The 24,470-nt window shown below is 60.7% G+C and overlaps 1 protein-coding gene across 2 annotated transcripts; it reads right to left on the minus strand.

The window, feature by feature from the left end:
* Positions 1–996: 996 nt before the first annotated feature.
* Positions 997–23,327, minus strand: LOC121468542 (aurora kinase C). 2 transcript variants are annotated; one of them, XM_072920644.1, is made up of 9 exons: positions 23,281–23,327; positions 20,358–20,397; positions 19,103–19,178; positions 16,696–16,750; positions 15,891–16,082; positions 14,404–14,542; positions 7,070–7,218; positions 2,828–3,002; positions 997–1,762 (listed from the first exon to the last, which is right to left on the minus strand). In XM_072920644.1, the coding sequence occupies exons 2-9, from the start codon at positions 20,394–20,396 to the stop codon at positions 1,595–1,597; spliced, it is 993 nt and encodes a 330-aa protein (XP_072776745.1). In that variant the 5' UTR covers position 20,397; positions 23,281–23,327; the 3' UTR covers positions 997–1,594. The 2 variants fall into 2 exon arrangements, with proteins under 2 accessions (XP_072776745.1, XP_072776746.1); XM_072920645.1 differs by lacking the exons at positions 15,891–16,082; positions 23,281–23,327 and having other exon boundaries at positions 20,358–20,447.
* Between the last annotated feature and the right edge of the window lie 1,143 nt (positions 23,328–24,470).

Raw genomic sequence — 24,470 nt, forward strand, 5'->3', positions numbered from 1 at the left:
TCTCTCTCTGTGGGTCTCTGTGGGTTTCTGTGGGGGGTGTTTTGGGTCTGGGGTCTCTCAGTGGGTCTCTCAGTGGGTCTCTCTCAGTGGGTTTTTTGTGGGTCTGGGGTCTCTGTGGGTCTCTCAGTGGGTCTGGGCTCTCTCAGTGGGTCTGGGGTCTCTCTGTGTGGGGTCTCTGTGGGTCTGGGGTCTGTGTGGGTCTCTGTGGGGTTTTTGGGTCTGGGGTCTCTGTGGGTCTCTCAGTGGGTCTCTGTGTGGGGTGTATTTGGGTCTGGGGTCTCTGTGGGTCTGGGGTCTCTGGGGTCTCTCTCTGTGGGGGGGTTTTTTTGGGTCTGGGGTCTCTCAGTGTGTGTATTTTGGGTCTGGGGTCTCTCTGTGGGTCTGGGGTCTCTCTGTGGGTCTCTGTGGGGATATTTGGGTCTGGGGTCTCTATGGGTCTCTGTGGGTCTCTGTGTGGGGTGTATTTGGGTCTGGGGTCTGTCCCCTCCCCCCAGGGTCACTCCCGGAGCCTTTTTGGGTAAAACCAGAGCGGCTTTATTGGGGGAGGGGCAGAGACAGAGACAGAGACCCCTCCCCAAATAACGGGGGGGGAGGGGCAAAGGGAGACCCCTCCCCAAATTCCCAGTGGGGGAGGGGCGGGGAGAGACCCCTCCCCAAATTCGGGGGGGGAGGGGCGGGGAGAGACCCCTCCCCAAATAACGGGGGGGGGGGGGAGGGACCCCTCCCCAAATTCGGGGGGGGGGAGGGGCAGGGGGAGACAGAGACCCCTCCCCAAATTCGGGGGGGGAGGGGCCCCCAAATAACGGGGGGGGGGGAGGGGCAAAGGGAGACCCCTCCCCAAATAACGGGGGGGAGGGGCAGAGACAGAGACCCCTCCCCAAATAACGGGGGGTGGGGGGAGGGGCCCCCAATGGCAGGGCGGGAGACCCCCCCAAAATGGGGGCAGTGTCCAGAGGGGTCAGAGGTCAAAGGTCAGTGTCTGAGGGGTCAGAGGTCAAAGGTCAGTGTACGGAGGGGTCATTGGGCAGTGTTTGGGGTCAAAGGTCATTGGGCAATGTCCAAGGGGTCAAAGGTCAGGGGTCAGTGTCCAGAGGGGTCAGAGGTCAGTGTCTGAGTGGTCATTGGGCAGTATCTGAGGGGTCAAAGGTCAGGGGTTAATGTCTATGGGGTCATTGGGCAGTGTCCCTGGGGTCAGAGGTCACAGAGAGGTCAAAGGTCAAGCGCCATTGTCCAAGGGGTCATTGGGCAGTATCTTAGGGGTCAAAGGTCAGTGGTCAGTGTCCGAGGGGTCAGAGGTCACGGGGAGGTCACGGGGGACATTATCCAGGGGCAGCACCCATGGGTGCCCCAGCACCCCGCGCAGGGGGAGGGGCAGTGACGGTCAGTGATGGGTGGTCAGTGTCCGGAGGGGTCACACAGGGGTCAGAGGTCACACAGAGGGGTCAGAGGTCAGGGTGGGCAGTACCCCGGGGGCAGCACCCGGCGGGAGTGCTCCCGCACCCATGGGTGCCCCAGCACCCCGCGCAGGGGGAGGGGCAGTGACGGATGGTCAGTGTCCGGAGGGGTCACACAGGGGTCAGAGGTCACACAGAGGTCACTGTGGGCAGTACCCGGGGGGCAGCACCCGGCGGGAGTGCTCCCGCACCCATGGGTGCCCCAGCACCCCGCGCAGGGGCAGGCGCTGCCCCGGGAGGCGCCGCAGCAGCCGCTGGATCAGATCCCGAGCGCCCCCCGGCACCGACCCCGGGAACTGCAGGTCCACCTGCGGGGGGGGACAGGTGAGATTGGGGGGGCACAGGGGGGCACAGGTGGGCTCAGGTGGGCACAGGTGAGGTTCAGGTGGGCACAGGTGGGCTCAGGTGGGCACAGGTAAGGTTTAGTTGGGCACAGGTGGGCACAGGAGGGCATGGGGGGGTTCAGGTGGGTTCAGGTGGGCACAGGTGGGCACAGGTGAGGTTCAGGTGGGCTCAGGTGGGTATGGGGGGCACAGGTGGGCACAGAGGGGGTTCAGGTGAGGTTTAGGTGGAGTTTAGGTGGGCACAGGTGGGCACAGGTGAGATTGAGGGGGCACACATGGGGGTTCAGATGGGGTTCAGGTGGGTTCAGGTGGGCACAGGGGGGGTTCAGGTGAGGTTTAGGTGGGCACAGGTGAGATTTGGGGCACACAGGTGAGGTTCAGGTGGGCACAGGGGGTTCAGGTGGGCACAGGTGAGGTTCAGGTGAGGTTTAGGTGGGAACAGGTAGGCACAGGTAAGGTTAGGTGGGCACAGGTGGGCACACAGGTGGGGTTAGGTGGGCACAGGTGGGTTCACACAGGGCACAGGTGAGATTGGGGGCACACAGGTGGGCACAGGTGGAGTTTAGGTGGGCACAGGTGGGTTCGGGGGGGCACAGGTGAGCTCAGGTGGGCACGGGTGAGGTTTAGGTGGGCACAGGGGGGCACACAGGTGGGCACAGGTGAGATTGGGGGGGCACAGGTGAGGTTCAAGTGGGGTTTAGATGGGCACAGGTGACCCTTCAGGTGGGCACACAGGTGGGCTCACGTGAGTTCAGGTGGGCACAGGTGAGATTGGGGGGGCACAGGTGAGGTTTAGGTAGGGCTCAGGTGGGCACAGGTGGGGTCAGGGGGGCACAGGTGACATTCAGGGGGCACAGGTGAGGTTTAGGTGGGCACAGGTGAGTTCAGGTGGGCACAGGTGGGGTTCACACAGGGCACAGGTGAGATTTGGGGCACACAGGTGGGCTCAGGTGAGGTTTATGTGTGCCCAGGTGTGCCCAGCCGTGCCCAGGTGTACCCAGGTGTGCCAGGTGTGCCAGGTGAGCTCACCTGGGTGATCCTGCGGTAGGTGTCGGCGGCCGAGGGGCTCTCGAAGGGGGGGTGCCCGGCCAGCAGCTCGTAGCAGAGCACCCCCAGGCACCACAGGTCCACCTTCTCGTCGTGCCCGCCGCCCTCCACCATCTCGGGGGGCAGGTAATCCAGGGTGCCACAGAGCGTGCGGCGCCTGAGGGGTTAAACGGGCACACCTGGGCACCTGGGCACACCTGGGCACACCTGGGCACACCCCTGTGCCAGGTAATCCAGGGTGCCACAGAGCGTGCGGCGCCTGAGGGGTTAAACGGGCACACCTGGGGCACCTGGGCACACCTGGGCACACCTGGGCACACCCCCATGCCAGGTAATCCAGGGTGCCACAGAGCGTGCGGCGCCTGAGGGGTTAAACGGGCACACCTGGCACACCTGGCACACCTGGGTACACCCCTGTGCCAGGTAATCCAGGGTCCCGCAGAGCGTGCGGCGCCTGAGGGGTTAAACGGGCACACCTGGCACACCTGGGCACACCTGGGCACACCTGGGCACACCTGGGCACACCCCTGTGCCAGGTAATCCAGGGTCCCGCAGAGCGTGCGGCGCCTGAGGGGTTAAACGGGCACACCTGGCACACCTGGGCACACCTGGGCACACCTGGGCACGCCCCCGTGCCAGGTAATCCAGGGTGCCACAGAGCGTGCGGCGCCTGAGGGGTTAAACGGGCACACCTGGGGCACCTGGGCACACCTGGGCACACCTGGCACACCTGGCACACCTGGGTACACCCCCGTGCCAGGTAATCCAGGGTGCCACAGAGAGTGCGGCGCCTGAGGGGTTAAACGGGCACACCTGGGGCACCTGGCACACCTGGGCACACCTGGGCACACCTGGGCACACCTGGGCATCCCCCTGTGCCAGGTAATCCAGGGTGCCGCAGAGCGTGCGGCGCCTGAGGGGTTAAACGGGCACACCTGGCACACCTGGGCACACCTGGGCACACCTGGGCACGCCCCCGTGCCAGGTAATCCAGGGTGCCACAGAGCGTGCGGCGCCTGAGGGGTTAAACGGGCACACCTGGGCACCTGGGCACACCTGGGTGAACCTGGCACACCTGGGCACGCCCCTGTGCCAGGTAATCCAGGGTGCCGCAGAGAGTGCGGCGCCTGAGGGGTTAAACGGGCACACCTGGGGCACCTGGGCACACCTGGGCACACCTGGGCACACCTGGGCACACCTGGGCACACCTGGGCATGCCCCTGTGCCAGGTAATCCAGGGTGCCACAGAGCGTGCGGCGCCTGAGGGGTTAAACGGGCACACCTGGCACACCTGGGCACACCTGGGCACACCTGGGCACACCTGGGATACACCTGGCACACCTGGGCATGCCCCTGTGCCAGGTAATCCAGGGTCCCGCAGAGCGTGCGGCGCCTGAGGGGTTAAACGGGCACACCTGGCACACCTGGGCACACCTGGGCACACCCCTGTGCCAGGTAATCCAGGGTCCCGCAGAGCGTGCGGCGCCTGAGGGGTTAAACGGGCACACCTGGGCACACCTGGGGCACCTGGGCACACCTGGGCACGCCCCTGTGCCAGGTAATCCAGGGTCCCGCAGAGCGTGCGGCGCCTGAGGGGTTAAACGGCACACCTGGGCACACCTGGGGCACCTGGGCACACCTGGGCACGCCCCTGTGCCAGGTAATCGAGGGTGCCACAGAGCGTGCGGCGCCTGAGGGGTTAAACGGGCACACCTGGCACACCTGGGCACACCTGGGCACACCTGGGCACACCTGGCACACCTGGGCACACCTGGCACACCTGGGGTACAGCTGGGTACACCCCTGTGCCAGGTAATCCAGGGTGCCACAGAGCGTGCGGCGCCTGAGGGGTTAAACGGGCACACCTGGCACACCTGGGCACACCTGGGCACACCTGGGCACACCTGGGCACACCTGGGCACGCCCCTGTGCCAGGTAAGCCAGGGTGCCGCAGAGCGTGCGGCGCCTGAGGGGTTAAACGGGCACACCTGGCACACCTGGGCACACCTGGGCACACCTGGCACACCTGGGCACACCTGGGGCACCTGGGCACACCTGGGCACACCTGGCACACCTGGGCACACACCTGGGCACACCTGGGCACGCCCCTGTGCCAGGTAATCCAGGGTGACGCAGAGCGTGCGGCGCCTGAGGGGTTAAACGGGCACACCTGGGGCACCTGGCACACCTGGGCACACCTGGGTACACCCCTGTGCCAGGTAATCCAGGGTCCCGCAGAGTGTGCGGCGCCTGAGGGGTTAAACGGGCACACCTGGGGCACCTGGGCACACCTGGGCACACCTGGGCACACCTGGGCACGCCTGGGCACACCTGGGCACACCCCCGTGCCAGGTAAGCCAGGGAGACGCAGAGAGTGCGGCGCCTGAGGGGTTAAACGGGCACACCTGGCACACCTGGGCACACCTGGGCACACCTGGGCACGCCCCTGTGCCAGGTAATCCAGGGTCCCGCAGAGCGTGCGGCGCCTGAGGGGTTAAACGGGCACACCTGGCACACCTGGGCACACCTGGGCACACCTGGGCACACCTGGCACACCTGGGCACACCTGGGCACACCTGGGCACGCCCCTGTGCCAGGTAATCCAGGGTCCCGCAGAGTGTGCGGCGCCTGAGGGGTTAAACGGGCACACCTGGCACACCTGGGCACACCTGGTGTGTTCAGGTGTGCCCAGGTGTGCTGAGGCGTGCCACAAGTGTGCCCAGGTGTGGCCCAGGTGTGCCCAGGTGTGCCCAGGTGTGCCCAGGTGCGTACCCAGGTGTATCCCATTTGTACCCAGCTGTACCCAGGTGTACCCAGGTGTACCCAGGTGTGTTCCCAGCTGTGCCCAGGTGTGCCAGGTGTGCCCAGGTGTATCCAGGTGTGCCCAGGTGTGTGCCCAGGTGTATCTCAGGTGTACCCAGCTGTACCCAGGTGTACCCAAATGTGCCCCAGGTGTGCCCAGCTGTACCCCATGTATACCCAGGTGCCCCCAGGTGTGCCCAGGTGTATCCCAGGTGTGCCCAGCCATGCCCAGGTGTACCCAGGTGTGCCCAGGTGCCCCCAGCAGTACCCAGGTGTGCCCAGGTGTTTGCCCAGGTGTACCCAGCTGTGCCCAGGTGTATCCCAGCTGTTCCCAGGTGTGCCCAGGTGTACCCACGTATACCCCAGGTGTGCCCAGGTGTATCTCAGGTGTATACCCAGGTGCCCCCAGGTGTGCCCAGGTGTGCCCAGGTGTACCCAGGTGTGCCCAGGTGTATCACATTTGTACCCAGGTGTGTGCCCAGGTGTATCTCAGGTGTATACCCAGGTGTACCCCAGCTGTGCCCAGGTGTACCCAGCTGTACCCAGCTGTGCCCAGGTGTACCCAGGTGCCCCCAGCTGTGTCCAGGTGTGCCCAGGTGTGTATCCATGTATACCCAGGTGTACCCAGGTGTACAACATGTATACCCAGCTGTACCCAGGTGTGCCCAGGTGTGCCCAGGTGTACCCCATGTGTGCCCAGGTGTATCCCAGCTGTGCCCAGGTGTGCCCAGGTGCCCCCAGCTGTGCCCAGGTGTTCCCAGCTGTACCCAGGTGTGTAGCCATGTATACCCAGGTGTGCCCAGGTGTACCCAGGTATACCCAGCAGTACCCAGGTGTGCCGCAGGCGTGCCCAGGTGTACCCAGCTGTGCCCAGGCGTGCCCAGGTGCCCCCAGCTGTACCCAGGTGTGTACCCATGTATACCCAGCTGTGCCCAGGTGTGCCCAGGTGCCCCCAGGTGCCCCCAGGTGTGTGCCCAGGTGTGCCCCAGGTGTACCTAGCTGTACCCAGGTGTGCCCAGGTGTACCAAATTGCACCCCATGTATACCCAGGTGTGCCCAGGTGTGCCCAGCTGTACCCAGCTGTACCCAGGTGTGTGCCCAGGTGTATCCCAGGTATACCCAGCTGTACCCAGGTGTGCCCAGGTATACCCAGGTGTGCCCAGGTATACCCAGGTGTGTGCCCAGCTGTACCCAGGTGCCCCCAGCTGTACCCCATGTATACCCAGCTGTACCCCAGGTGTACCCAGGTGTGCCCAGGTGTGCCCAGCTGTACCCAGGTGTATCCCATTTGTACCCAGGTATACCCAGGTGTACCCAGGTGTATCCCATTTGTACCCATGTATTCCCAGCTGTACCCCAGCTGTACCCAGGTGTGTACCCAGGTGTGCCCAGGTGTGCCCAGGTGTGCCAGGTGTGCCGTACCTGAGCGAGGGCGCGTGCACGGACCAGCCGAAATCGGCGATCTTGAGCTCCCCCTTGAGGCCGAGCAGGAGATTCTCGGGTTTGATGTCGCGGTGGATCACCTTGCGCCCGTGGCAGTACAGCAGCGCGTCCGCCAGCTCCTCCATCAGCTGCCAAAATCGGGCTCAGGGCACCCCAAAACCCTCCGGGGCACCCCAAAAATCGACTCGGGGCACCCCAAAACCCCCCGAGCCCCCCCAGGTGTGCCCAGGTACCCCCAAATCCCCCCCAGGTGCTCAGGGGGGAAGCGGCTCCTCCGTGGGGGAAAAACACTAAAAAAAGGGGTTCCAGGCACCCCAAAATCCTCCAGAATGACCCCAAAATCCACCCAGGGCACCCCAAAATCTTCTTGGGAACCCAAAAAATGGACTCAGGGCACCCCAAAACCCCCCGAGCCCCCCCAGGTGTGCCCAGGTACCCCCAAATCCCCCCCAGGTGCTCAGGGGGGAAGCGGCTCCTCCGAGGGGACAAGAGGACAAAACTGACCCGGGCCACCCCAAAATCCTCCTGGGAACCCCAAAATCCACCCAGGGCACCCCAAAATCTTCCTGGGAACCCCAAAAATGGACTCGGGGCGCCCCAAAACCCCCCGAGCCCCCCCAGGTGTGCCCAGGTACCCCCAAATCCCCCCCAGGTGCTCAGGGGGGAAGCGGCTCCTCCGTGGGGACAAGGGAACAAAAACTGACCCGGGGCACCCCAAAATCCACCCTGGGGACCCCAAAATGGACCCAGGGCACCCCAAAAACTGACTCGGGGCACCCCAAAACCTTCCTGGGAACCCCAAAAATGGACTCGGGGCGCCCCAAAACCCCCCGAGCCCCCCCAGGTGTGCCCAGGTACCCCCAAATCCCGCCCAGGTGCTCAGGGGGGAAGCGGCTCCTCCGTGGGGGAAAAGCACTAAAAAAGGGGGTCCAAGGCACCCCAAAATCCTCCAGAATGACCCCAAAATCCACCCAGGGCACCCCAAAATCGACCCTGGGCACCCCAAAAATGGACTCGGGGTGCCCCAAAACCCCCCGAGCCCCCCCAGGTGTGCCCAGGTACCCCCAAATCCCCCCCAGGTGCACAGGGGGGAAGCGGCTCCTCCGAGGGGGAAAAGCACTAAAAAAGGGGTTCCAAGGCACCCCAAAATCCTCCAGAATGACCCCAAAATCCTCCCAGGGCACCCCAAAATCCTCCAATGTCACCCCAAAAATGGACTCGAGGCACCCCAAAACCCCCCAAACCCCCCCAGGTGTGCCCAGGTACCCCCAAATCCCTCCCAGGTGCTCAGGCGGGAAGCGGCTCCTCCGTGGGGGAAAAGCACTAAAAAAGGGGTTCCAGGCACCCAAAAATCCTCCAGAGTGACCCCAAAATCCACCCAGGGCACCCCAAAATCCTCCAAAGTGACCCCAAAAATGGACTCGGGGCGCCCCAAAACCCCCCGAGCCCCCCCAGGTGTGCCCAGGTACCCCCAAATCCCCCCCAGGTGCTCAGGGGGGAAGCGGCTCCTCCGTGAGGACAAGAGGACAAAAACTGACCTGGGGGTCCCCAAAATCCTCCAAAGTGACCCCAAAATCCACCCAGGGCATCCCAAAATCCTCCAAAGTGACCCCAAAAATGGACTCAGGGCACCCCAAAACCCCCCGAGCCCCCCCAGGTGTGCCCAGGTACCCCCAAACCCCCCCCAGGTGCTCACGGGGGAAGTGGCTCCTCCATGGGGGAAAAGCACTAAAAAAGGGGGTCCAAGGCACCCCAAAATCCTCCAGAATGACCCCAAAATCCACCCAGGGAACCCCAAAATCCTCCAAAGTGACCCCAAAAATGGACCCGGGGCACCCCAAAACCCCCCGAGCCCCCCCCAGGTGTGCCCAGGTACCCCCAAATCCCCCCCAGGTGCTCAGGGGGGAAGCGGCTCCTCTGTGGGGACAAGGGGACAAAAACTGACCCGGGACACCCCAAAATCCTCCTGGGAACCCCAAAATGGACCCAGGGCACCCCAAAATCCTCCAAAGTGACCCCAAAAATGGACTCGGGGCACCCCAAAACCCCCAGAGCCCCCCCAGGTGTGCCCAGGTACCCCCAAATCCCCCCCAGGTGCTCAGGGGAGAAGCGGCTCCTCCGTGGGGACAAGGGAACAAAAGCTGACCCAGGGCACCCCAAAATCCTCCTGGGAACCCCAAAAATCCACGCAGGGCACCCCAAAATCCATCCTGAGCACCCCAAAAATGGACTCGGGGCGCCCCAAAACCCCCCGAACCCCCCCAGGTGTGCCCAGGTACCCCCAAATCCCTCCCAGGTGCTCAGGGGGGAAGCGGCTCCTCCATGGGGGAAAAACACTAAAAAAGGGGTTCCAGGCACCCCAAAATCCTCCAAAGTGACCCCAAAATCCACCCGGGGCACCCCAAAATCCTCCAAAGTGACCCCAAAAATGGACTCGGGGCACCCCAAAACCCCCAGAGCCCCCCCAGGTGTGCCCAGGTACCCCCAAATCCCCCCCAGGTGCTCAGGAGGGAAGCGGCTCCTCCGTGGGGACAAGGGAACAAAAACTGACCTGGGGCACCCCAAAATCCTCCTGGGAACCCCAAAATCCACCCATGGCACCCCAAAATCCTCCAAAGTGACCCCAAAAATCGACTCGGGGCACCCCAAAACCCCCCAAACCCCCCCCAGGTGTGCCCAGGTACCCCCAAATCCTGCCCAGGTGCTCAGGGGGGAAGCGGCTCCTGCGTGGGGACAAGAGGACAAAAACTGACCTGGGGCACCCCAAAATCCACCCTGGGGACCCCAAAATGGACCCTGGGAACCCCAAAATCCACCAAAGTGACCCCAAAAATGGACTCGGGGCACCCCAAAACCCCCCGAGCCCCCCCAGGTGTGCCCAGGTACCCCCAAATCCCCCCAGGTGCTCAGGGGGGAAGCGGCTCCTCCGTGGGGACAAGAGGACAAAAACTGACCTGGGGCACCCCAAAATCCAACTCGGGGCACCCCAAAATCCAACTGGGGACCCCAAAATCCACCCTGGGTACCCCAAAATCCTCCTGGGCACCCCAAAAATCGACTCAGGGCACCCCAAAATCCACCCAGGGTGCCCAAAAATCCTCCAGGGACCCCAAAATCCTCCCAGGGCACCCCAAAATCCAACTGGGCACCCCAAAAATCCTCCTGGGAACCCCAAAAATCGACTCGGGGCACCCCAAAATCCAACTGGGACCCCAAAAATCCACCCAGGGCACCCCAAAATCCAACTGGAGACCCCAGATCAAACTGGGGACCCCAAAAATCCTCCCAGGGCACCCCAAAAACCACCCTGGGGACCCCAAAAATGGACTCGGGACACCCCAAAATCCACCCTGAGTACCCCAAAATCCACCCTGGGGTGGCTTTGTGGTTTTTGGGGTCCCCGGGTCGGTTTTTGGGATTTTGGGGTGCTCTGGTCAGTTTTTGGGGTGGTTTTTGGAGTTTTTGGGGTTCCTGGGTTGGTTTTTGGGGTCCCTGAGTAAGTTTTTGGGGCGGTTTTTGGGGTCCCTGGGTCAGTTCTTGGGGTGATTTTTGGGGTGCCCAGGTGGATTTTTGGGGTTTTGGGGGGTTTTTGGGGTGGTTTTTGGGGTTTTTGGGGTCCCTGAGTCAGTTTTTGGGGTGATTTTGGGGTTTTTGGGCTCACCGTGGCCGTGCGGGTGGCGTCCAGGCGCCGGCAGCGCTGCAGCTCCTTGTAGAGCTGCCCTGGGGTTTTGGGGCGGTTTTGGGGGTTTTTGGGGTGGTTTTTGGGGTTTTTGGGGTGCCCGAGTGTGTTTTTGGGGTGATTTTGGGGGTTTTTGGGCTCACCGTGGCCGTGCGGGTGGCGTCCAGGCGCCGGCAGCGCTGCAGCTCCTTGTAGAGCTGCCCTGGGGTTTTGGGGCGGTTTTTGGGGTTTTTGGGGTCCCTGGGTCGGTTTTTGGGGTTTTTGGGGTCCCTGGGTCGGTTTTTGGGGTGATTTTGGGGTTTTTGGGGCGCACCGTGGCCGTGCGGGTGGCGTCCAGGCGCCGGCAGCGCTGCAGCTCTTTGTAAAGCTGCCCTGGGGTTTTGGGGTGGTTTTTGGGGTTTTTGGGGTCCCTGAGTCGGTTTTTGGGGTGGTTTTGGGGGTTTTTGGGCTCACCGTGGCCGTGCGGGTGGCGTCCAGGCGCCGGCAGCGCTGCAGCTCCTTGTAGAGCTGCCCTGGGGTTTTGGGGCGGTTTTGGGGGGTTTTGGGGTGGTTTTTGGGGTTTTTGGGGCGGTTTTTGGGGTTTTTGGGGTGTTTTTTGGGGTTTTTGGGGTCCCTGAGTCAGTTTTTGGGGTGCTTTTGGGGTTTTTTGGGCGCACCGTGGCCGTGCGGGTGGCGTCCAGGCGCCGGCAGCGCTGCAGCTCTTTGTAAAGCTGCCCTGGGGTTTTGGGGTGGTTTTTGGGGTTTTTGGGGTTTTTGGGGTCCCTGGGTGGGTTTTTGGGGTTTTTGGGGTCCCTGAGTCAGTTTTTGGGGTGATTTTGGGGGTTTTTGGGCTCACCGTGGCCGTGCGGGTGGCGTCCAGGCGCCGGCAGCGCTGCAGCTCCTTGTAGAGCTGCCCTGGGGTTTTGGGGCGGTTTTGGGGGTTTTTGGGGTGGTTTTTGGGGTTTTTGGGGTCCCTGGGTCGGTTTTTGGGGTGCTTTTGGGGTTTTTGGGGCGCCTGGGTTGGTTTTTGGGGTTTTTGGGGTCCCTGGGTCGGTTTTTGGGGTGGTTTTGGGGGTTTTTGGGGTGGTTTTTGGGGTATTTGGGGTCCCTGGGTGTGTTTTTGGGGTTTTTGGGGTCCCTGAGTCAGTTTTTGGGGTGATTTGGGGGTTTTTGGGGTCCCTGGGTTGGTTTTTGGGGTGGTTTTTGGGATCCCTGGATCAGTTTTTGGGGTGATTTTGGGGGTTTTTGGGGTCCCTGGGTCAGTTTTTGGGGTGATTTTGGGGTTTTTGGGGTCCCTGGGTTGGTTTTTGGGGTTTTTGGGGTCCCTGAGTCGGTTTTTGGGGCGGTTTTTGGGGTTTTTTGGGTGCCCGAGTCAGTTTTTGGGGTGATTTTGGGGGTTTTTGGGCTCACCGTGGCCGTGCGGGTGGCGTCCAGGCGCCGGCAGCGCTGCAGCTCCTTGTAGAGCTGCCCTGGGGTTTTGGGGTGGTTTTTGGGGTTTTTGGGGTTTTTGGGGTCCCTGAGTCAGTTTTTGGGGTTTTTGGGGTCCCTGAGTCGGTTTTTGGGGTGATTTTGGGGGTTTTTGGGCTCACCGTGGCCGTGCGGGTGGCGTCCAGGCGCCGGCAGCGCTGCAGCTCCTTGTAGAGCTGCCCTGGGGCTTTGGGGCGGTTTTTGGGGTTTTTGGGGTGGTTTTTGGGGTTTTTGGGGTGGTTTTTGGGGTTTTTGGGGTCCCTGCGTCAGTTTTTGGGGTGATTTTGGGGGTTTTTGGGCTCACCGTGGCCGTGCGGGTGGCGTCCAGGCGCCGGCAGCGCTGCAGCTCCTTGTAGAGCTGCCCTGGGGTTTTGGGGTGGTTTTGGGGGTTTTTGGGGCGGTTTTTGGGGTCCCCGAGTCAGTTTTTGGGGTGCTTTTGGGGTTTTTGGGGTCCCTGGGTGGGTTTTTGGGGTCCCTGGGTCAGTTTTTGGGGTGGTTTTGGGGGTTTTTGGGGTTTTTGGGGTTTTTGGGTTTTTGGGGTCCCTGGGTGGGTTTTTGGGGTTTTTGGGGTCCCTGGGTGGGTTTTTGAGGTTTTTGGGGTCCCTGAGTCAGTTTTTGGGGTGATTTTGGGGGTTTTTGGGCTCACCGTGGCCGTGCGGGTGGCGTCCAGGCGCCGGCAGCGCTGCAGCTCCTTGTAGAGCTGCCCTGGGGTTTTGGGGCGGTTTTGGGGGTTTTTGGGGTCCCTGAGTCAGTTTTTGGGGTTTTTGGGGTCCCTGAGTCGGTTTTTTGGGTGATTTTGGGGGTTTTGGGGCTCACCGTGGCCGTGCGGGTGGCGTCCAGGCGCCGGCAGCGCTGCAGTTCCTTGTAGAGCTGCCCTGGGGTTTTTGGGGCGGTTTTTGGGGTTTTTGGGGTGGTTTTTGGGGTTTTTGGGGTCCCTGGATGGGTTTTTGGGGTTTTTGGGGTGCCCGAGTGTGTTTTTGGGGTGATTTTGGGGGTTTTTGGGCTCACCGTGGCCGTGCGGGTGGCGTCCAGGCGCCGGCAGCGCTGCAGCTCCTTGTAGAGCTGCCCTGGGGTTTTGGGGTGGTTTTGGGGGTGGTTTTTGGGGTTTTTGGGGTCCCTGGTTGGGTTTTTGGGGTGCCCGGATCAGTTTTTGGGGTAGTTTTTGGGGTTCCTGGGTCGGTTTTTGGCGTGGTTTTTGTGTCCCTGAGTCAGTTTTTGAGGGGGTTTTTGGGGTTTTTGGGATCCCTGGGTCGGTTTTTGGGGTGTTTTTTGGGGGTTTTGGGGTCCCTGGGTCGGTTTTTGGGGTTCCTGGGTCAGTTTTTGGGGTGCCTGGGTCAGTTTATGGGGTTGCTTTTGGGGTTTTTGGGTCCCTGGGTCGGTTTTTGGGGTTTTTGGAGTCCCTGGGTTGGTTTTTAGGATCCCTGGGTCGGTTTTTGGGGTGATTTTTGGGGTTTTTGGGGTGGTTTTTGTGGTCCCTGGGTGGGTTTTTGGGGTTTTTGGAGTCCCTGGGTCGGTTTTTAGGATCCCTGGGTTGGTTTTTGGAGTGTTTTTTGGGGGTTTTGGGGTCCCTGGGTCACTTTTTGGGGCGGTTTTTGGGGTTTTTGGGGCGGTTTTTGGGGTTTTTGGGGTCCCTGGTTCCGTTTTTGGGGTGATTTTGGGGGTTTTTGGGCTCACCGTGGCCGTGCGGGTGGCGTCCAGGCGCCGGCAGCGCTGCAGCTCCTTGTAGAGCTGCCCTGGGGTTTTGGGGTGGTTTTGGGGGTTTTTGGGGTCCCTGGGTGGGTTTTTGGGGTGCCCGGGTGGGTTTTTGGGGTCCCTGGTTCCGTTTTTGGGGTGCTTTTGGGGGTTTTTGGGCTCACCGTGGCCGTGCGGGTGGCGTCCAGGCGCCGGCAGCGCTGCAGCTCCTTGTAGAGCTGCCCTGAGGTTTTGGGGCGGATTTTGGGGTTTTTGGGGCGGTTTTTGGGGTTTTTGGGGTGCCCGGGTGGGTTTTTGGGGTCCCTGGGTCAGTTTTTGGGGTGCTTTTGGGGGTTTTTGGGCTCACCGTGGCCGTGCGGGTGGCGTCCAGGCGCCGGCAGCGCTGCAGCTCCTTGTAGAGCTGCCCTGGGGTTTTTGGGGTCCCTGGGTGGGTTTTTGGGGTTTTTGGGGTCCCCGAGTCGGTTTTTGGGGTGATTTTGGGGGTTTTTGGGCTCACCGTGGCCGTGCGGGTGGCGTCCAGGCGCCGGCAGCGCTGCAGCTCCTTGTAGAGTTCCCCGCGGGGCGCGAACTCCAGGATGAGGAAGACGCGGCGCCGGTCGTGGAAATAATTGTAGAGCCGGAGCACGTTGGGGTGCCTGGGGGGGACCCCAAAAAAAAGTGAGACCCCCACCCCAAAATTCAGACCCCCACCCCAAAATTCAGACCACCCCCACCCCAAAAAATCTGGGCTCAAAACCCCCAGACCCCAAAATCTGCCACCCTTCCCCCCCCCCGGGGCACAATGGTGCAGTCCGGGATCTTTGGGGTGATGGGAGGACCCAAAAATGGGAGACCCCACCCCAAAATGAGACCCCCACCCCAAAATGAGACACCCCCCACCCCAAAAATGAGACCCTCACCCCCAAAATGAAACTCCTGACCCAAAAATGAGACCTTCCCACCCCAAAAATAAGAACCCGCACCCTAAAAATGAGACCCCCCACCCCAAAATGAGACACCTGACCCAAAAATGAGAGACCCCACCCCAAAATGAGACTCCCCAAAAATGAGACCCCCACCCCAAAATGAGACCCAGGTGTATCCAAGGTGTGCCCAGGTGTGTTTCCCACCCTCCCAGGTGTATCCCAGGTGTGCCTGAGGTGTGCCCAGCTATGCCCAGGTGTGCCCCCACCCCCCAGGTGTGCCCAGGGGTACCTGAGGTGTGCCCAGCTGTGCCCAGGTGTGTTTCCCACCCCCCAGGTGTGCCCAGGTGTACCTGAGGTGCGCCTGGATCTCGATCTCCCGCCTCAGCTGGTGCTCCACCCTCCCAGGTGTGCCCAGGTGTACTTGAGGTGTGCCCAGGTGTGTTTCCCACCCCCCAGGTGTGCCCAGGTGTACCTGAGGTGTGCCCAGGTGTGTGCCCAGGTGTGTCCAGGTGTACCCCAGGTGTGCCCCCCACCCCCCAGGTGTGCCCCCCACCCCCCAGGTGTGCCCAGGTGTACCTGAGGTGCGCCTGGATCTCGATCTCCCGCCTCAGCTGGTGCTCCACCCCCCAGGTGTGCCCAGGTGTGTGCCCAGGTGTATCCCAGGTGTGCCCAGGTGTACCTGAGCTGTGCCCAGCTGTGCCCAGGTGTGCCCCCCACCCCCAGCTGTGCCCAGGTGTACCTGAGGTGCGCCTGGATCTCGATCTCCCGCCTCAGCTGGTGCTCCACCCCCCAGGTGTGCCCAGGTGTGTGCCCAGGTGTGCCCAGGTGTGCCCAGGTGTGCCCAGGTGTATTTCCCACCCCCCAGCTGTGCCCAGGTGTACCCAGGTGTATCCCAGGTGTGCCCAGGTGTACCTGAGGTGCGCCTGGATCTCGATCTCCCGCCTCAGCTGGTGCTCCACCCCCTCAGGTGTGCCCAGGTGTACCTGAGGTGTATCCCAGGTGTATCCCAGGTGTATCCCAGGTGTGTGCCCAGGTGTGCCCCCACCCCCCAGGTGTGCCCAGGTGTGCCCAGGTGTACCTGAGGTGCGCCTGGATCTCGATCTCCCGCCTCAGCTGGTGCTCCACGCCCTCCTGCTCCACCTGGGACTTGAAGAGCACCTTGAGGGCCACCAGGAAGCCGGAGCGCCGCTCCCGCGCCAGGTACACGTTCCCGAACTTGCCCTTGCCCAGCGGCCGCCCCACCTCAAAGTCCTCCAGAGAGAAGGTGCGCCTGCGGGAGGGGCACACCTGGGTCACCTGGGCACACCTGGCACAGCTGGCACACCTGGCACAGGTGGGCACACCTGGGGTAACACCTGGGGAATGTTCCCACCCCCACCTCGAAGTCCTCCAGGGAGAAGGTGCGCCTGCGGGAGGGGCACACCTGGGTCACCTGGGCACACCTGGCACAGCTGGGCACACCTGGGGGAACACCTGGGGGCACCTGGGGGCACCTGGGCACACCTGGGGGAACACCTGGGGGAATGCCCGGGGTAACACCTGGCACAGGTGGGCACAGTTGGGCACCCCTGGGCTACCTGGGCACACCTGGGCACAGGTGGGTACACCTGGGGTAATGCTTGGCACAGGTGGGCACACCTGGGGTAACACCTGGGTCACATGGGAACAGCTGGGCACACCTGAGGGAATACCTGGGCACACCTGGGCACACCTGGGGGAACACCTGGGCACACCTGGGGACACACCTGGGCACACCTGGGGACACACCTGGGCACACCTGGGGACACACCTGGCATACCTGGGCACACCTGGGCACACACCTGGGCACACCTCCCCTCCCCCATCCCCCCCAGGAGATTTTGGGGCCCCCCCGCCCCACTCACACGGGTGGGGGAGGGGCCGGCAGCGCGTTGGGCTCCAGAGGCACCCGCCCGGCTCCTGGGGGACAGCCGAAAACACCCTGAAACACCCCAAAAACAGCCCAGAACACACAGAAACACCCTAAAAACAGCCAAAAACACCCTAAAACACCCCAAAACAGCCCAAAAACAGCCCAAAACACCCTAAAACACCCCAAAAACAGCCAGAAACACCCCAAAACAGCCAAAAACACACAGAAACGCCCTAAAAACAGCCAAAAACACCCTAAAACACCCCAAACACCCTAAAACACCCTAAAACACCCCAAAAACAGCCCGGAACACCCAAACACACCCTAAAAACAGCCCAAAACACCCTAAAACACCCCAAAACCAGCCCGAAACAGCCCAAAACAGCCAGAAACACCCTAAAACACCCCAAAACAGCCCAAAACCAGCCCGGAACACACAAAAACACCCTAAAACACCCCAAAAACAGCCAAAAACACCCAGAAACACCCTAAAACACCCCAAAAACAGCCCAAAACAGCCCAAACACAGCCCAAAACACCCCAAAACCAGCCCGAAACACCCCAAAAACAGCCCGGAACACACAAAAACATCCTAAAACAGCCCCAAACCTGCCTCAAACACCCAAAACCACCCTAAAACACCCCAAAACCAGCCCCAAACACCCTAAAACACACTAAAAACAGCCCAAAACCAGCCCCAAACACCCAAAAACAGCCAAAAACACCCTAAAACACCCCAAAAACAGCCAAAAACACCCTAAAACACCCCTAAACCAGCCCAGAACACCCTAAAAACAGCCAAAAACCAGCCCAGAACACACAGAAACAGCCAAAAACACCCCAAACACAGCCCAAAACCAGCCAAAAACACCCCGAAACCAGCCTGAAACACCCCAAACACAGCCAGAACACACAGAAACAGCACAAAACACCCCAAAACAGCCCAAAAACACCCTAAAACAGCCCAAAACCTGCCCGAAAACAGCCCAAAACACCCTAAAACACCCCAAAACAGCCCAAAACCAGCCCAAACACAGTCCAAAAACAGCCCCAAACACACAGAAACGGCACAAAACAGCCCAAAACACCCCAAAAACACCCTAAAACACCCCAAAACCAGCCCGAAACACCCATAAACACCCTAAAAACAGCCCGGAACACCCAGAAACAGCCCGAAACACACAGAAACGGCACAAAACAGCCCAAAACACCCAAAAACACCCCAAAACCAGCCCCAAACACACAAACACACCCTAAAAACAGCCAAAAACACCCTAAAACACCCCAAAAACAGCCCAGAACACCCAAAAACACCCTAAAACACCCCAACACCAGCCCAAAACACACAGAAACGGCACAAAACACCCAAAAACAAGCCCGAAACACCCAAAACCAGCCCAGAACACCCTAAAAACAGCCCAAAACAGCCTAAAAACAGCCCAAAACAGCCCAAAACACCCAGAAACAGCCCCAAAACACCCAAAAACAGCCAAAACCAGCCAAAAACATCCTAAAAAACAGCCAAAACCACCCCAAAACCAGCAGAAAACAGCCCAAATACAGCCAAAACCACCCTAAAAACAGCCAAACAGACCCCAAAAAACAGCAAAAACACACAAAAACTGCAAACAACACCCCAAAAACACCCCAAAACAACCCAGGACCCCCAAAAATAGCCTTGGGAACCCCAAAACACCCCCCAGGACACCCCAAATCCCCCCCAGGACCCCCCAAATCCCACTCAGGACCCCCCAAATCCCCCCCAGGACCCCACAAATCCCCCCCAGGACCCACAAATCCCCCCCAGAACCCCCCAGGGCCCCCAAATCCCACTCAGGACCCCCCAAATCCCCTCCAGGACCCCCCAAATCCCCCCCAGGACCCCCCCAAGCCCCCCAGGACCCCCAAACCCCCCCAGGACCCCCCAAATCCCCCCCAAATCCCACCCAGGACCCCCCAAACCCCTCCCAGGACCCCCCAAATCCCCCCCAGGACCCCCCAAATCCCTCCCAGGACCCCCCAAACCCCCCCAGGACCCCCCAAATCCCCCCCAGGACCCCCCAAATCCCCCCCAGGACCCCCCTAACCCCCCCCAGGACCCCCCAAACCCCCCAATCCCCCCCCAGGACCCCCCAAATCCCTCCCAGGACCCCCCAAACCCCCCCCAGGACCCCCGAAACCCCTCCCAGAACCCCCCAAAACCCCCCCAGGACCCCCCAAAATCCCCCCAGGACTCCCCAAATTTCCCCCAGGACCCCCCAAATCTCCCCCAGGACCCCCCAAACCCCCCCCAGGACCCCCCAAATACCCCCCAGGACCCCCAAATCCCCCCCAGGACCCCCCAAATCCCCCCAGGACCCCCCAAACCCCCCCAGGACCCCCCAAATCCCCCCCCGTACCTGTCAGAGCCTTCCCGGGGGGCTCAGAATTTGGGGGGTCCTTGCAGGGCACCCGCAGGGGGGGAGGGACCAAACTCTGGGGGGGACACGGGCGGGGGTCACCCCAAAGACCCCCAAATTGGGGAGGGGGTCACCCCAAAAACCCCAAATTGGGGAGGGGTCACCCCAAAAACCCCAAATTGGGGAGGGGGACACGGGAACCCCAAATTGGGGAGGGGTCACCCCAAAAAAAACCCAAATTGGGGAGGGGTCACCCCAAAAACCCCAAATTGGGGAGGGGTCACCCCAAAAAAACCCCAAATTGGGGAGGGGGACACGGGCAGGGGTCACCCCAAAAACCCCAAATTGGGGAGGGGGACACGGGCAGGGGTCACCCCAAAAATCCCAAATTGGGGAGGGGGACAAGGGAACCCCAAATTGGGGAGGGGGACACGGGCAGGGGTCACCCCAAAAACCCCAAATTGGGGAGGGGTCACCCCAAAAACCCCAAATTGGGGAGGGGTCACCCCAAAAACCCCAAATTGGGGAGGGGTCACCCCAAAAACCCCAAATTGGGGAGGGGGACATGGGCAGGGGTCACCCCAAAAACCCCAAATTGGGATGGGGGGTCCCAAAAAAAACCCAAATTGGGGAGGGGTCACCCCAAAAACCCCAAATTGGGGAGGGGTCACCCCAAAAAAAACCCAAATTGGGGAGGGGTCACCCCAAAAAAAACCCAAATTGGGGAGGGGTCACCCCAAAAACCCCAAATTGGGGAGGGGTCACCCCCCCCAAAAACCCCCAAATTGGGGAGGGGGACATGGGCAGGGGTCACCCCAAAAAAACCCCAAATTGGGGAGGGGTCACCCCAAAAACCCCAAATTGGGGAGGGGGACATGGGCAGGGGTCACCCCAAAAACCCCAAATTGGGATGGGGGGTCCCAAAAAAAACCCAAATTGGGGAGGGGTCACCCCAAAAACCCCAAATTGGGGAGGGGTCACCCCAAAAAAAACCCAAATTGGGGAGGGGTCACCCCAAAAAAAACCCAAATTGGGGAGGGGTCACCCCAAAAACCCCAAATTGGGGAGGGGTCACCCCCCCCAAAAACCCCCAAATTGGGGAGGGGGACATGGGCAGGGGTCACCCCAAAAACCCCAAATTGGGGAGGGGGACACGGGAACCCCAAATTGGGGAGGGGTCACCCCAAAAACCCCAAATTGGGGAGGGGTCACCCCAAAAACCCCAAATTGGGGAGGGGGACGGTGGGGGTCTCACCTTGGTCAGGCTGGGGGCCACGTTCTCCTTCTGAGCCATCCTGGGGGGCCCCAAAATCCATCAGGGACCCCCAAAATCCATCGGGGACCCCCAAAATCCATCGGGGAACCCCAAAATCCATCAGGGACCCCCAAAATCCATCAGGGACCCCCCAAAATCCAACGGGGACCCCCAAAATCCATCAGGGACCCCCCAAAATCCAGTTGGGACCCCCTCAGGACCCCCCAATCCCCCTCAGGACCCCCCAATTTCCCTCGGGACCCCCCAATTCCCCTCACAAATCCCCTCAGCACCCCCAAATTCCACTCAGAACCCCCCAGCCCCCTCAGAAATCACCTCGGGACCCCCCAGTTCCCATCAGAACCCCCCAGTTCCCCTCAAGAACCCCTCAGGACCCCCCAATTCCCTCAATATCTCCTCAGGATCCCCCAATTCCCCTCACAAATCCCCTCAAGAACCCCCCAATACCCTCAGAAATCCCCTCAAAACCCCCCAAATTCCCCTCAGAAACCCGGAGTTTCCCTCAATAATCTCTCAGGACCCCCCAATTCCCTCAATATCTCCTCAGGATGCCCCAATTTCCCTCAGAAATCCCCTCAGGACCCCCCAGTTCCCTTCAGGACCCCCAAATTCCCTCAAGAACCACTCAGGACCCCCCAGTCCCCCCTCGGGACCCCTTAATTCCCCTCAAAACTCCCCAATCCCCCTCAGAAACCCCCTCAGGACCCCCCAGTCCCCATCAGGACCCCCCAAATCCCCTCAAGAACCCCTCAGGGCCCCCAATTCCCTCAATATCTCCTCAGGGTGCCCCAATTTCCCTCAGAAACCCCCTCAGGACCCCCCAGTTCCCTTCAGGACCCCCAAATTCCCTCAAGAACCCCTCAGGGCCCCCAATTCCCTCAATATCTCCTCAGGGTGCCCCAATTTCCCTCAGAAACCCCCTCAGGACCCCCCAGTTCCCTTCAGGACCCCCAAATTCCCTCAAGAACCACTCAGGACCCCCCAATCCCCCCTCGGGACCCCTTAATTCCCCTCAAAACTCCCCAATCCCCCTCAGAAATCCAATCAAGACCCCCCCAGGTCCTTCAATATCCCCTCAGAATCCGCAAATTCCCTCAGAAATCCCCTCAGGAACCCCCAGTTCCCTTCAGGACCCCCCAATTTCCCTCAGAAATCCCCTCAGGACCCCCCAGTTCCCCTCAGGACCCCCCAGTTCCCTTCAGGACCCCCCAATTCCCCTCAGAAATCCCCTCAGGACCCCCCAATCCCCCCTCGGAACCCCTTAATTCCCCTCAAAACTCCCCAATCCCCCTCAGAAACCCCCTCAGGACCCCCCAGTTCCCTTCAGGACCCCCCAATTTCCCTCAGAAATCCCCTCAGGACCCACAATCCCCCTCAGAACCCCCCAGTTCCCCTTTAAGAACCCCTCAGGACCCCCCAATCCCCCCTCGGGACCCCTTAGATCCCCTCAAAACTCCCCAATCCCCCTCAGAAATCCCCTCAAGACCCCCCAGTTCCCTTCAGGACCCCCAATTTCCCTCAGAAATCCCCTCAGGACCCACAATTCCCCTCAGAACCCCCCAGCCCCCTCAGAAATCCCCTCAAAACCCCCCAAATTCCCTTCAAGAACCTCTCAGGACCCCCCAATTTCCCTCAGAAATTACCTCGGGACCCCCCAGTCCCCATCAGAACCCCCAAAATCCCCTCAAGAACCCCTCAGGACCCCCAAATTCCCTCAATATCTCCTCAGGATCCCCCAATTCCTCTCACAAATCCCCTCAAGAACCCCCCAATAACCTCAGAAATCCCCTCAAACCCCCCCAATTCCCCTCAAGAACCTCTCAGGACCCTCAAATTCCCCTCAGAAACCCGGAGTTTCCCTCAATAACCTCTCAGGACCCCCCAATTCCCTCAATATCTCCTCAGGGTGCCCCAATTTCCCTCAGAAATCCCCTCAGGACCCCCCAATTCCCCTCAAGAACCCCTCAGGACCCCCTAATTCCCCTCAGAAACCCGGAGTTTCCCTCAATAACCTCTCAGGACCCCCCAGTTCCCCTCAATATCCCCTCAGGACCCCCCAATCCACCCTCGGGACCCCTTAATTCCCCTCAAAACTTCCCAATCCCACTCAGAAACCCCCTCAGGACCCCCCAGTTCCCTTCAGGACCCGCCAATTTCCCTCAGAAATCCCCTCAGCACCCCCAAATTCCACTCAGAACCCCCCAGCCCCCTCAGAAATCCCCTCAAAACCCCCCAAATTCCCTTCAAGAACCTCTCAGGACCCCCCAATTCCCCTCAAGAACCCCTCAGGACCCCCCTAATTCCCACAATATCTCCTCAGGATGCCCCAATTTCCCTCAGAAACCCCCTCAGGACACCCCAGTTCCCTTCAGGACCCCCCAATTCCCTCAGAAATCCCCTCAGGACCCCCCAATCCCCCCTCGGGACCCCTTAATTCCCCTCAAAACTCCCCAATCCCCCTCAGAAACCCCCTCAAGACCCCCCAGTTCCGTTCAGGACCCCCCAATTTCCCTCAGAAATGCCCTCAGGAGTCCCCAGTTCCCTTCAGGACACCCCAATTTCCCTCAGAAATCCCCTCAGGACCCCCCAGTTCCCTTCAGGACCCCCCAATTTCCCTCAGAAATCCCCTCAGGACCCCCCAATTCCCCTCAGAACCCCCCAATTTCCCTCAGAACCCCCCTCAGAACCCCCAATTTCCCCTCAGGACACCCCAATTCCCCTCAGGACACCCCAGTTCCCCTCAGGACCTTCCAATTCCCCCAAGAACCCCCAAATCTCTCCTCAGGACCCCCCGACTTCCCTCAGAAACCCGCTCAGGCCCCCACAAATCGCTCCGGGATCCCCCAAATCCCCCAAAATCCCCCCAAAATCCCCCCAAATCCCCCCAATTCCCGCCCCTCACCCGCCGCCCGCCGCCGCCGCCGCCTCCACTTCGAATTTCCCCCGCGCGCTCCCATTGGCCGCCGCCCGCGCGCGCCGCGCTCCCATTGGTCCGCGCCGCCGGAATCCCCGCCCCCGAAAACGCGCGCCGCGCTCCCATTGGTGAGCGCCTCACGAATCCCCGCCTTCCCAGCGCGCGCTGCGCGCCCATTGGTCGGTACCACACGAAGCCACGCCTCCATTGCGCGCGCCTTCACCCCGCGCGTGACTCGCCTCTGATTGGTGTCTGCCGCTGAGGGGAACGGCCAATCAGCGCGGGGAACGCGCGGTCACGTGGGAAGGCGGCCATTTTGTGCGCGGCATTCTGCCCGGTAACAGGGGCGGGGCCGAGAGGGGCGGCGGCCAATCAGAGAGCGGGGGGGGGCGCGGGGACCAGTATGGACCAGTACGGACCAGTATGGACCAGTACGGACCAGTATGGACCAGTACGGGCCAGTATGGGCTGTTGTGGATCAGTTCAGACCAGTACAGACATGCATAAACCAGTGTGAGGCACTGCGGTTTAATACAGACCAGTATAAACCAGTACAAACCAGTATAACCGGTACATCACAATATAACCCAGTCCAGCCCAGTATAACCCAGTATATCCCAGTATAACCCAGTATATCCCAGTATATCCCAGTATATCCCAGTATAAACCAGTATAACCCAGTATAACCCAGTATATCCCAGTATATCCCAGTATAACCCAGTATATCCCAGTACAAACCAGTATAGCCCAGTTTGGCCCAGTATAACCCAGTATAACCCAGTCCAGCCCAGTATAACCCAGTATAAACCAGTATATCCCAGTATAACCCAGTATATCCCAGTATAACCCAGTATATCCCAGTATAACCCAGTATAACCCAGTATATCCCAGTATATCCCAGTATAACCCAGTATATCCCAGTACAAACCAGTATAGCCCAGTATAACCCAGTATATCCCAGTACATCCCAGTACATCCCAGTATAGCCCAGTATAACCCAGTATAACCCAGCCCAGCCCAGTATATCCCAGTATAACCCAGTATATCCCAGTATAACACAGTATAACTGAGTCCAGCCCAGTATAACCCAGTATATCCCAGTATAACCCAGTATATCCCAGTATATCCCAGTATAACCCAGTATATCCCAGTATATCCCAGTATATCCCAGTATATCC

The sequence above is a fragment of the Taeniopygia guttata genome, chromosome 32 (assembly GCF_048771995.1).
Source record: "Taeniopygia guttata chromosome 32, bTaeGut7.mat, whole genome shotgun sequence".
In the NCBI taxonomy this organism is placed as follows: domain Eukaryota; kingdom Metazoa; phylum Chordata; class Aves; order Passeriformes; family Estrildidae; genus Taeniopygia; species Taeniopygia guttata.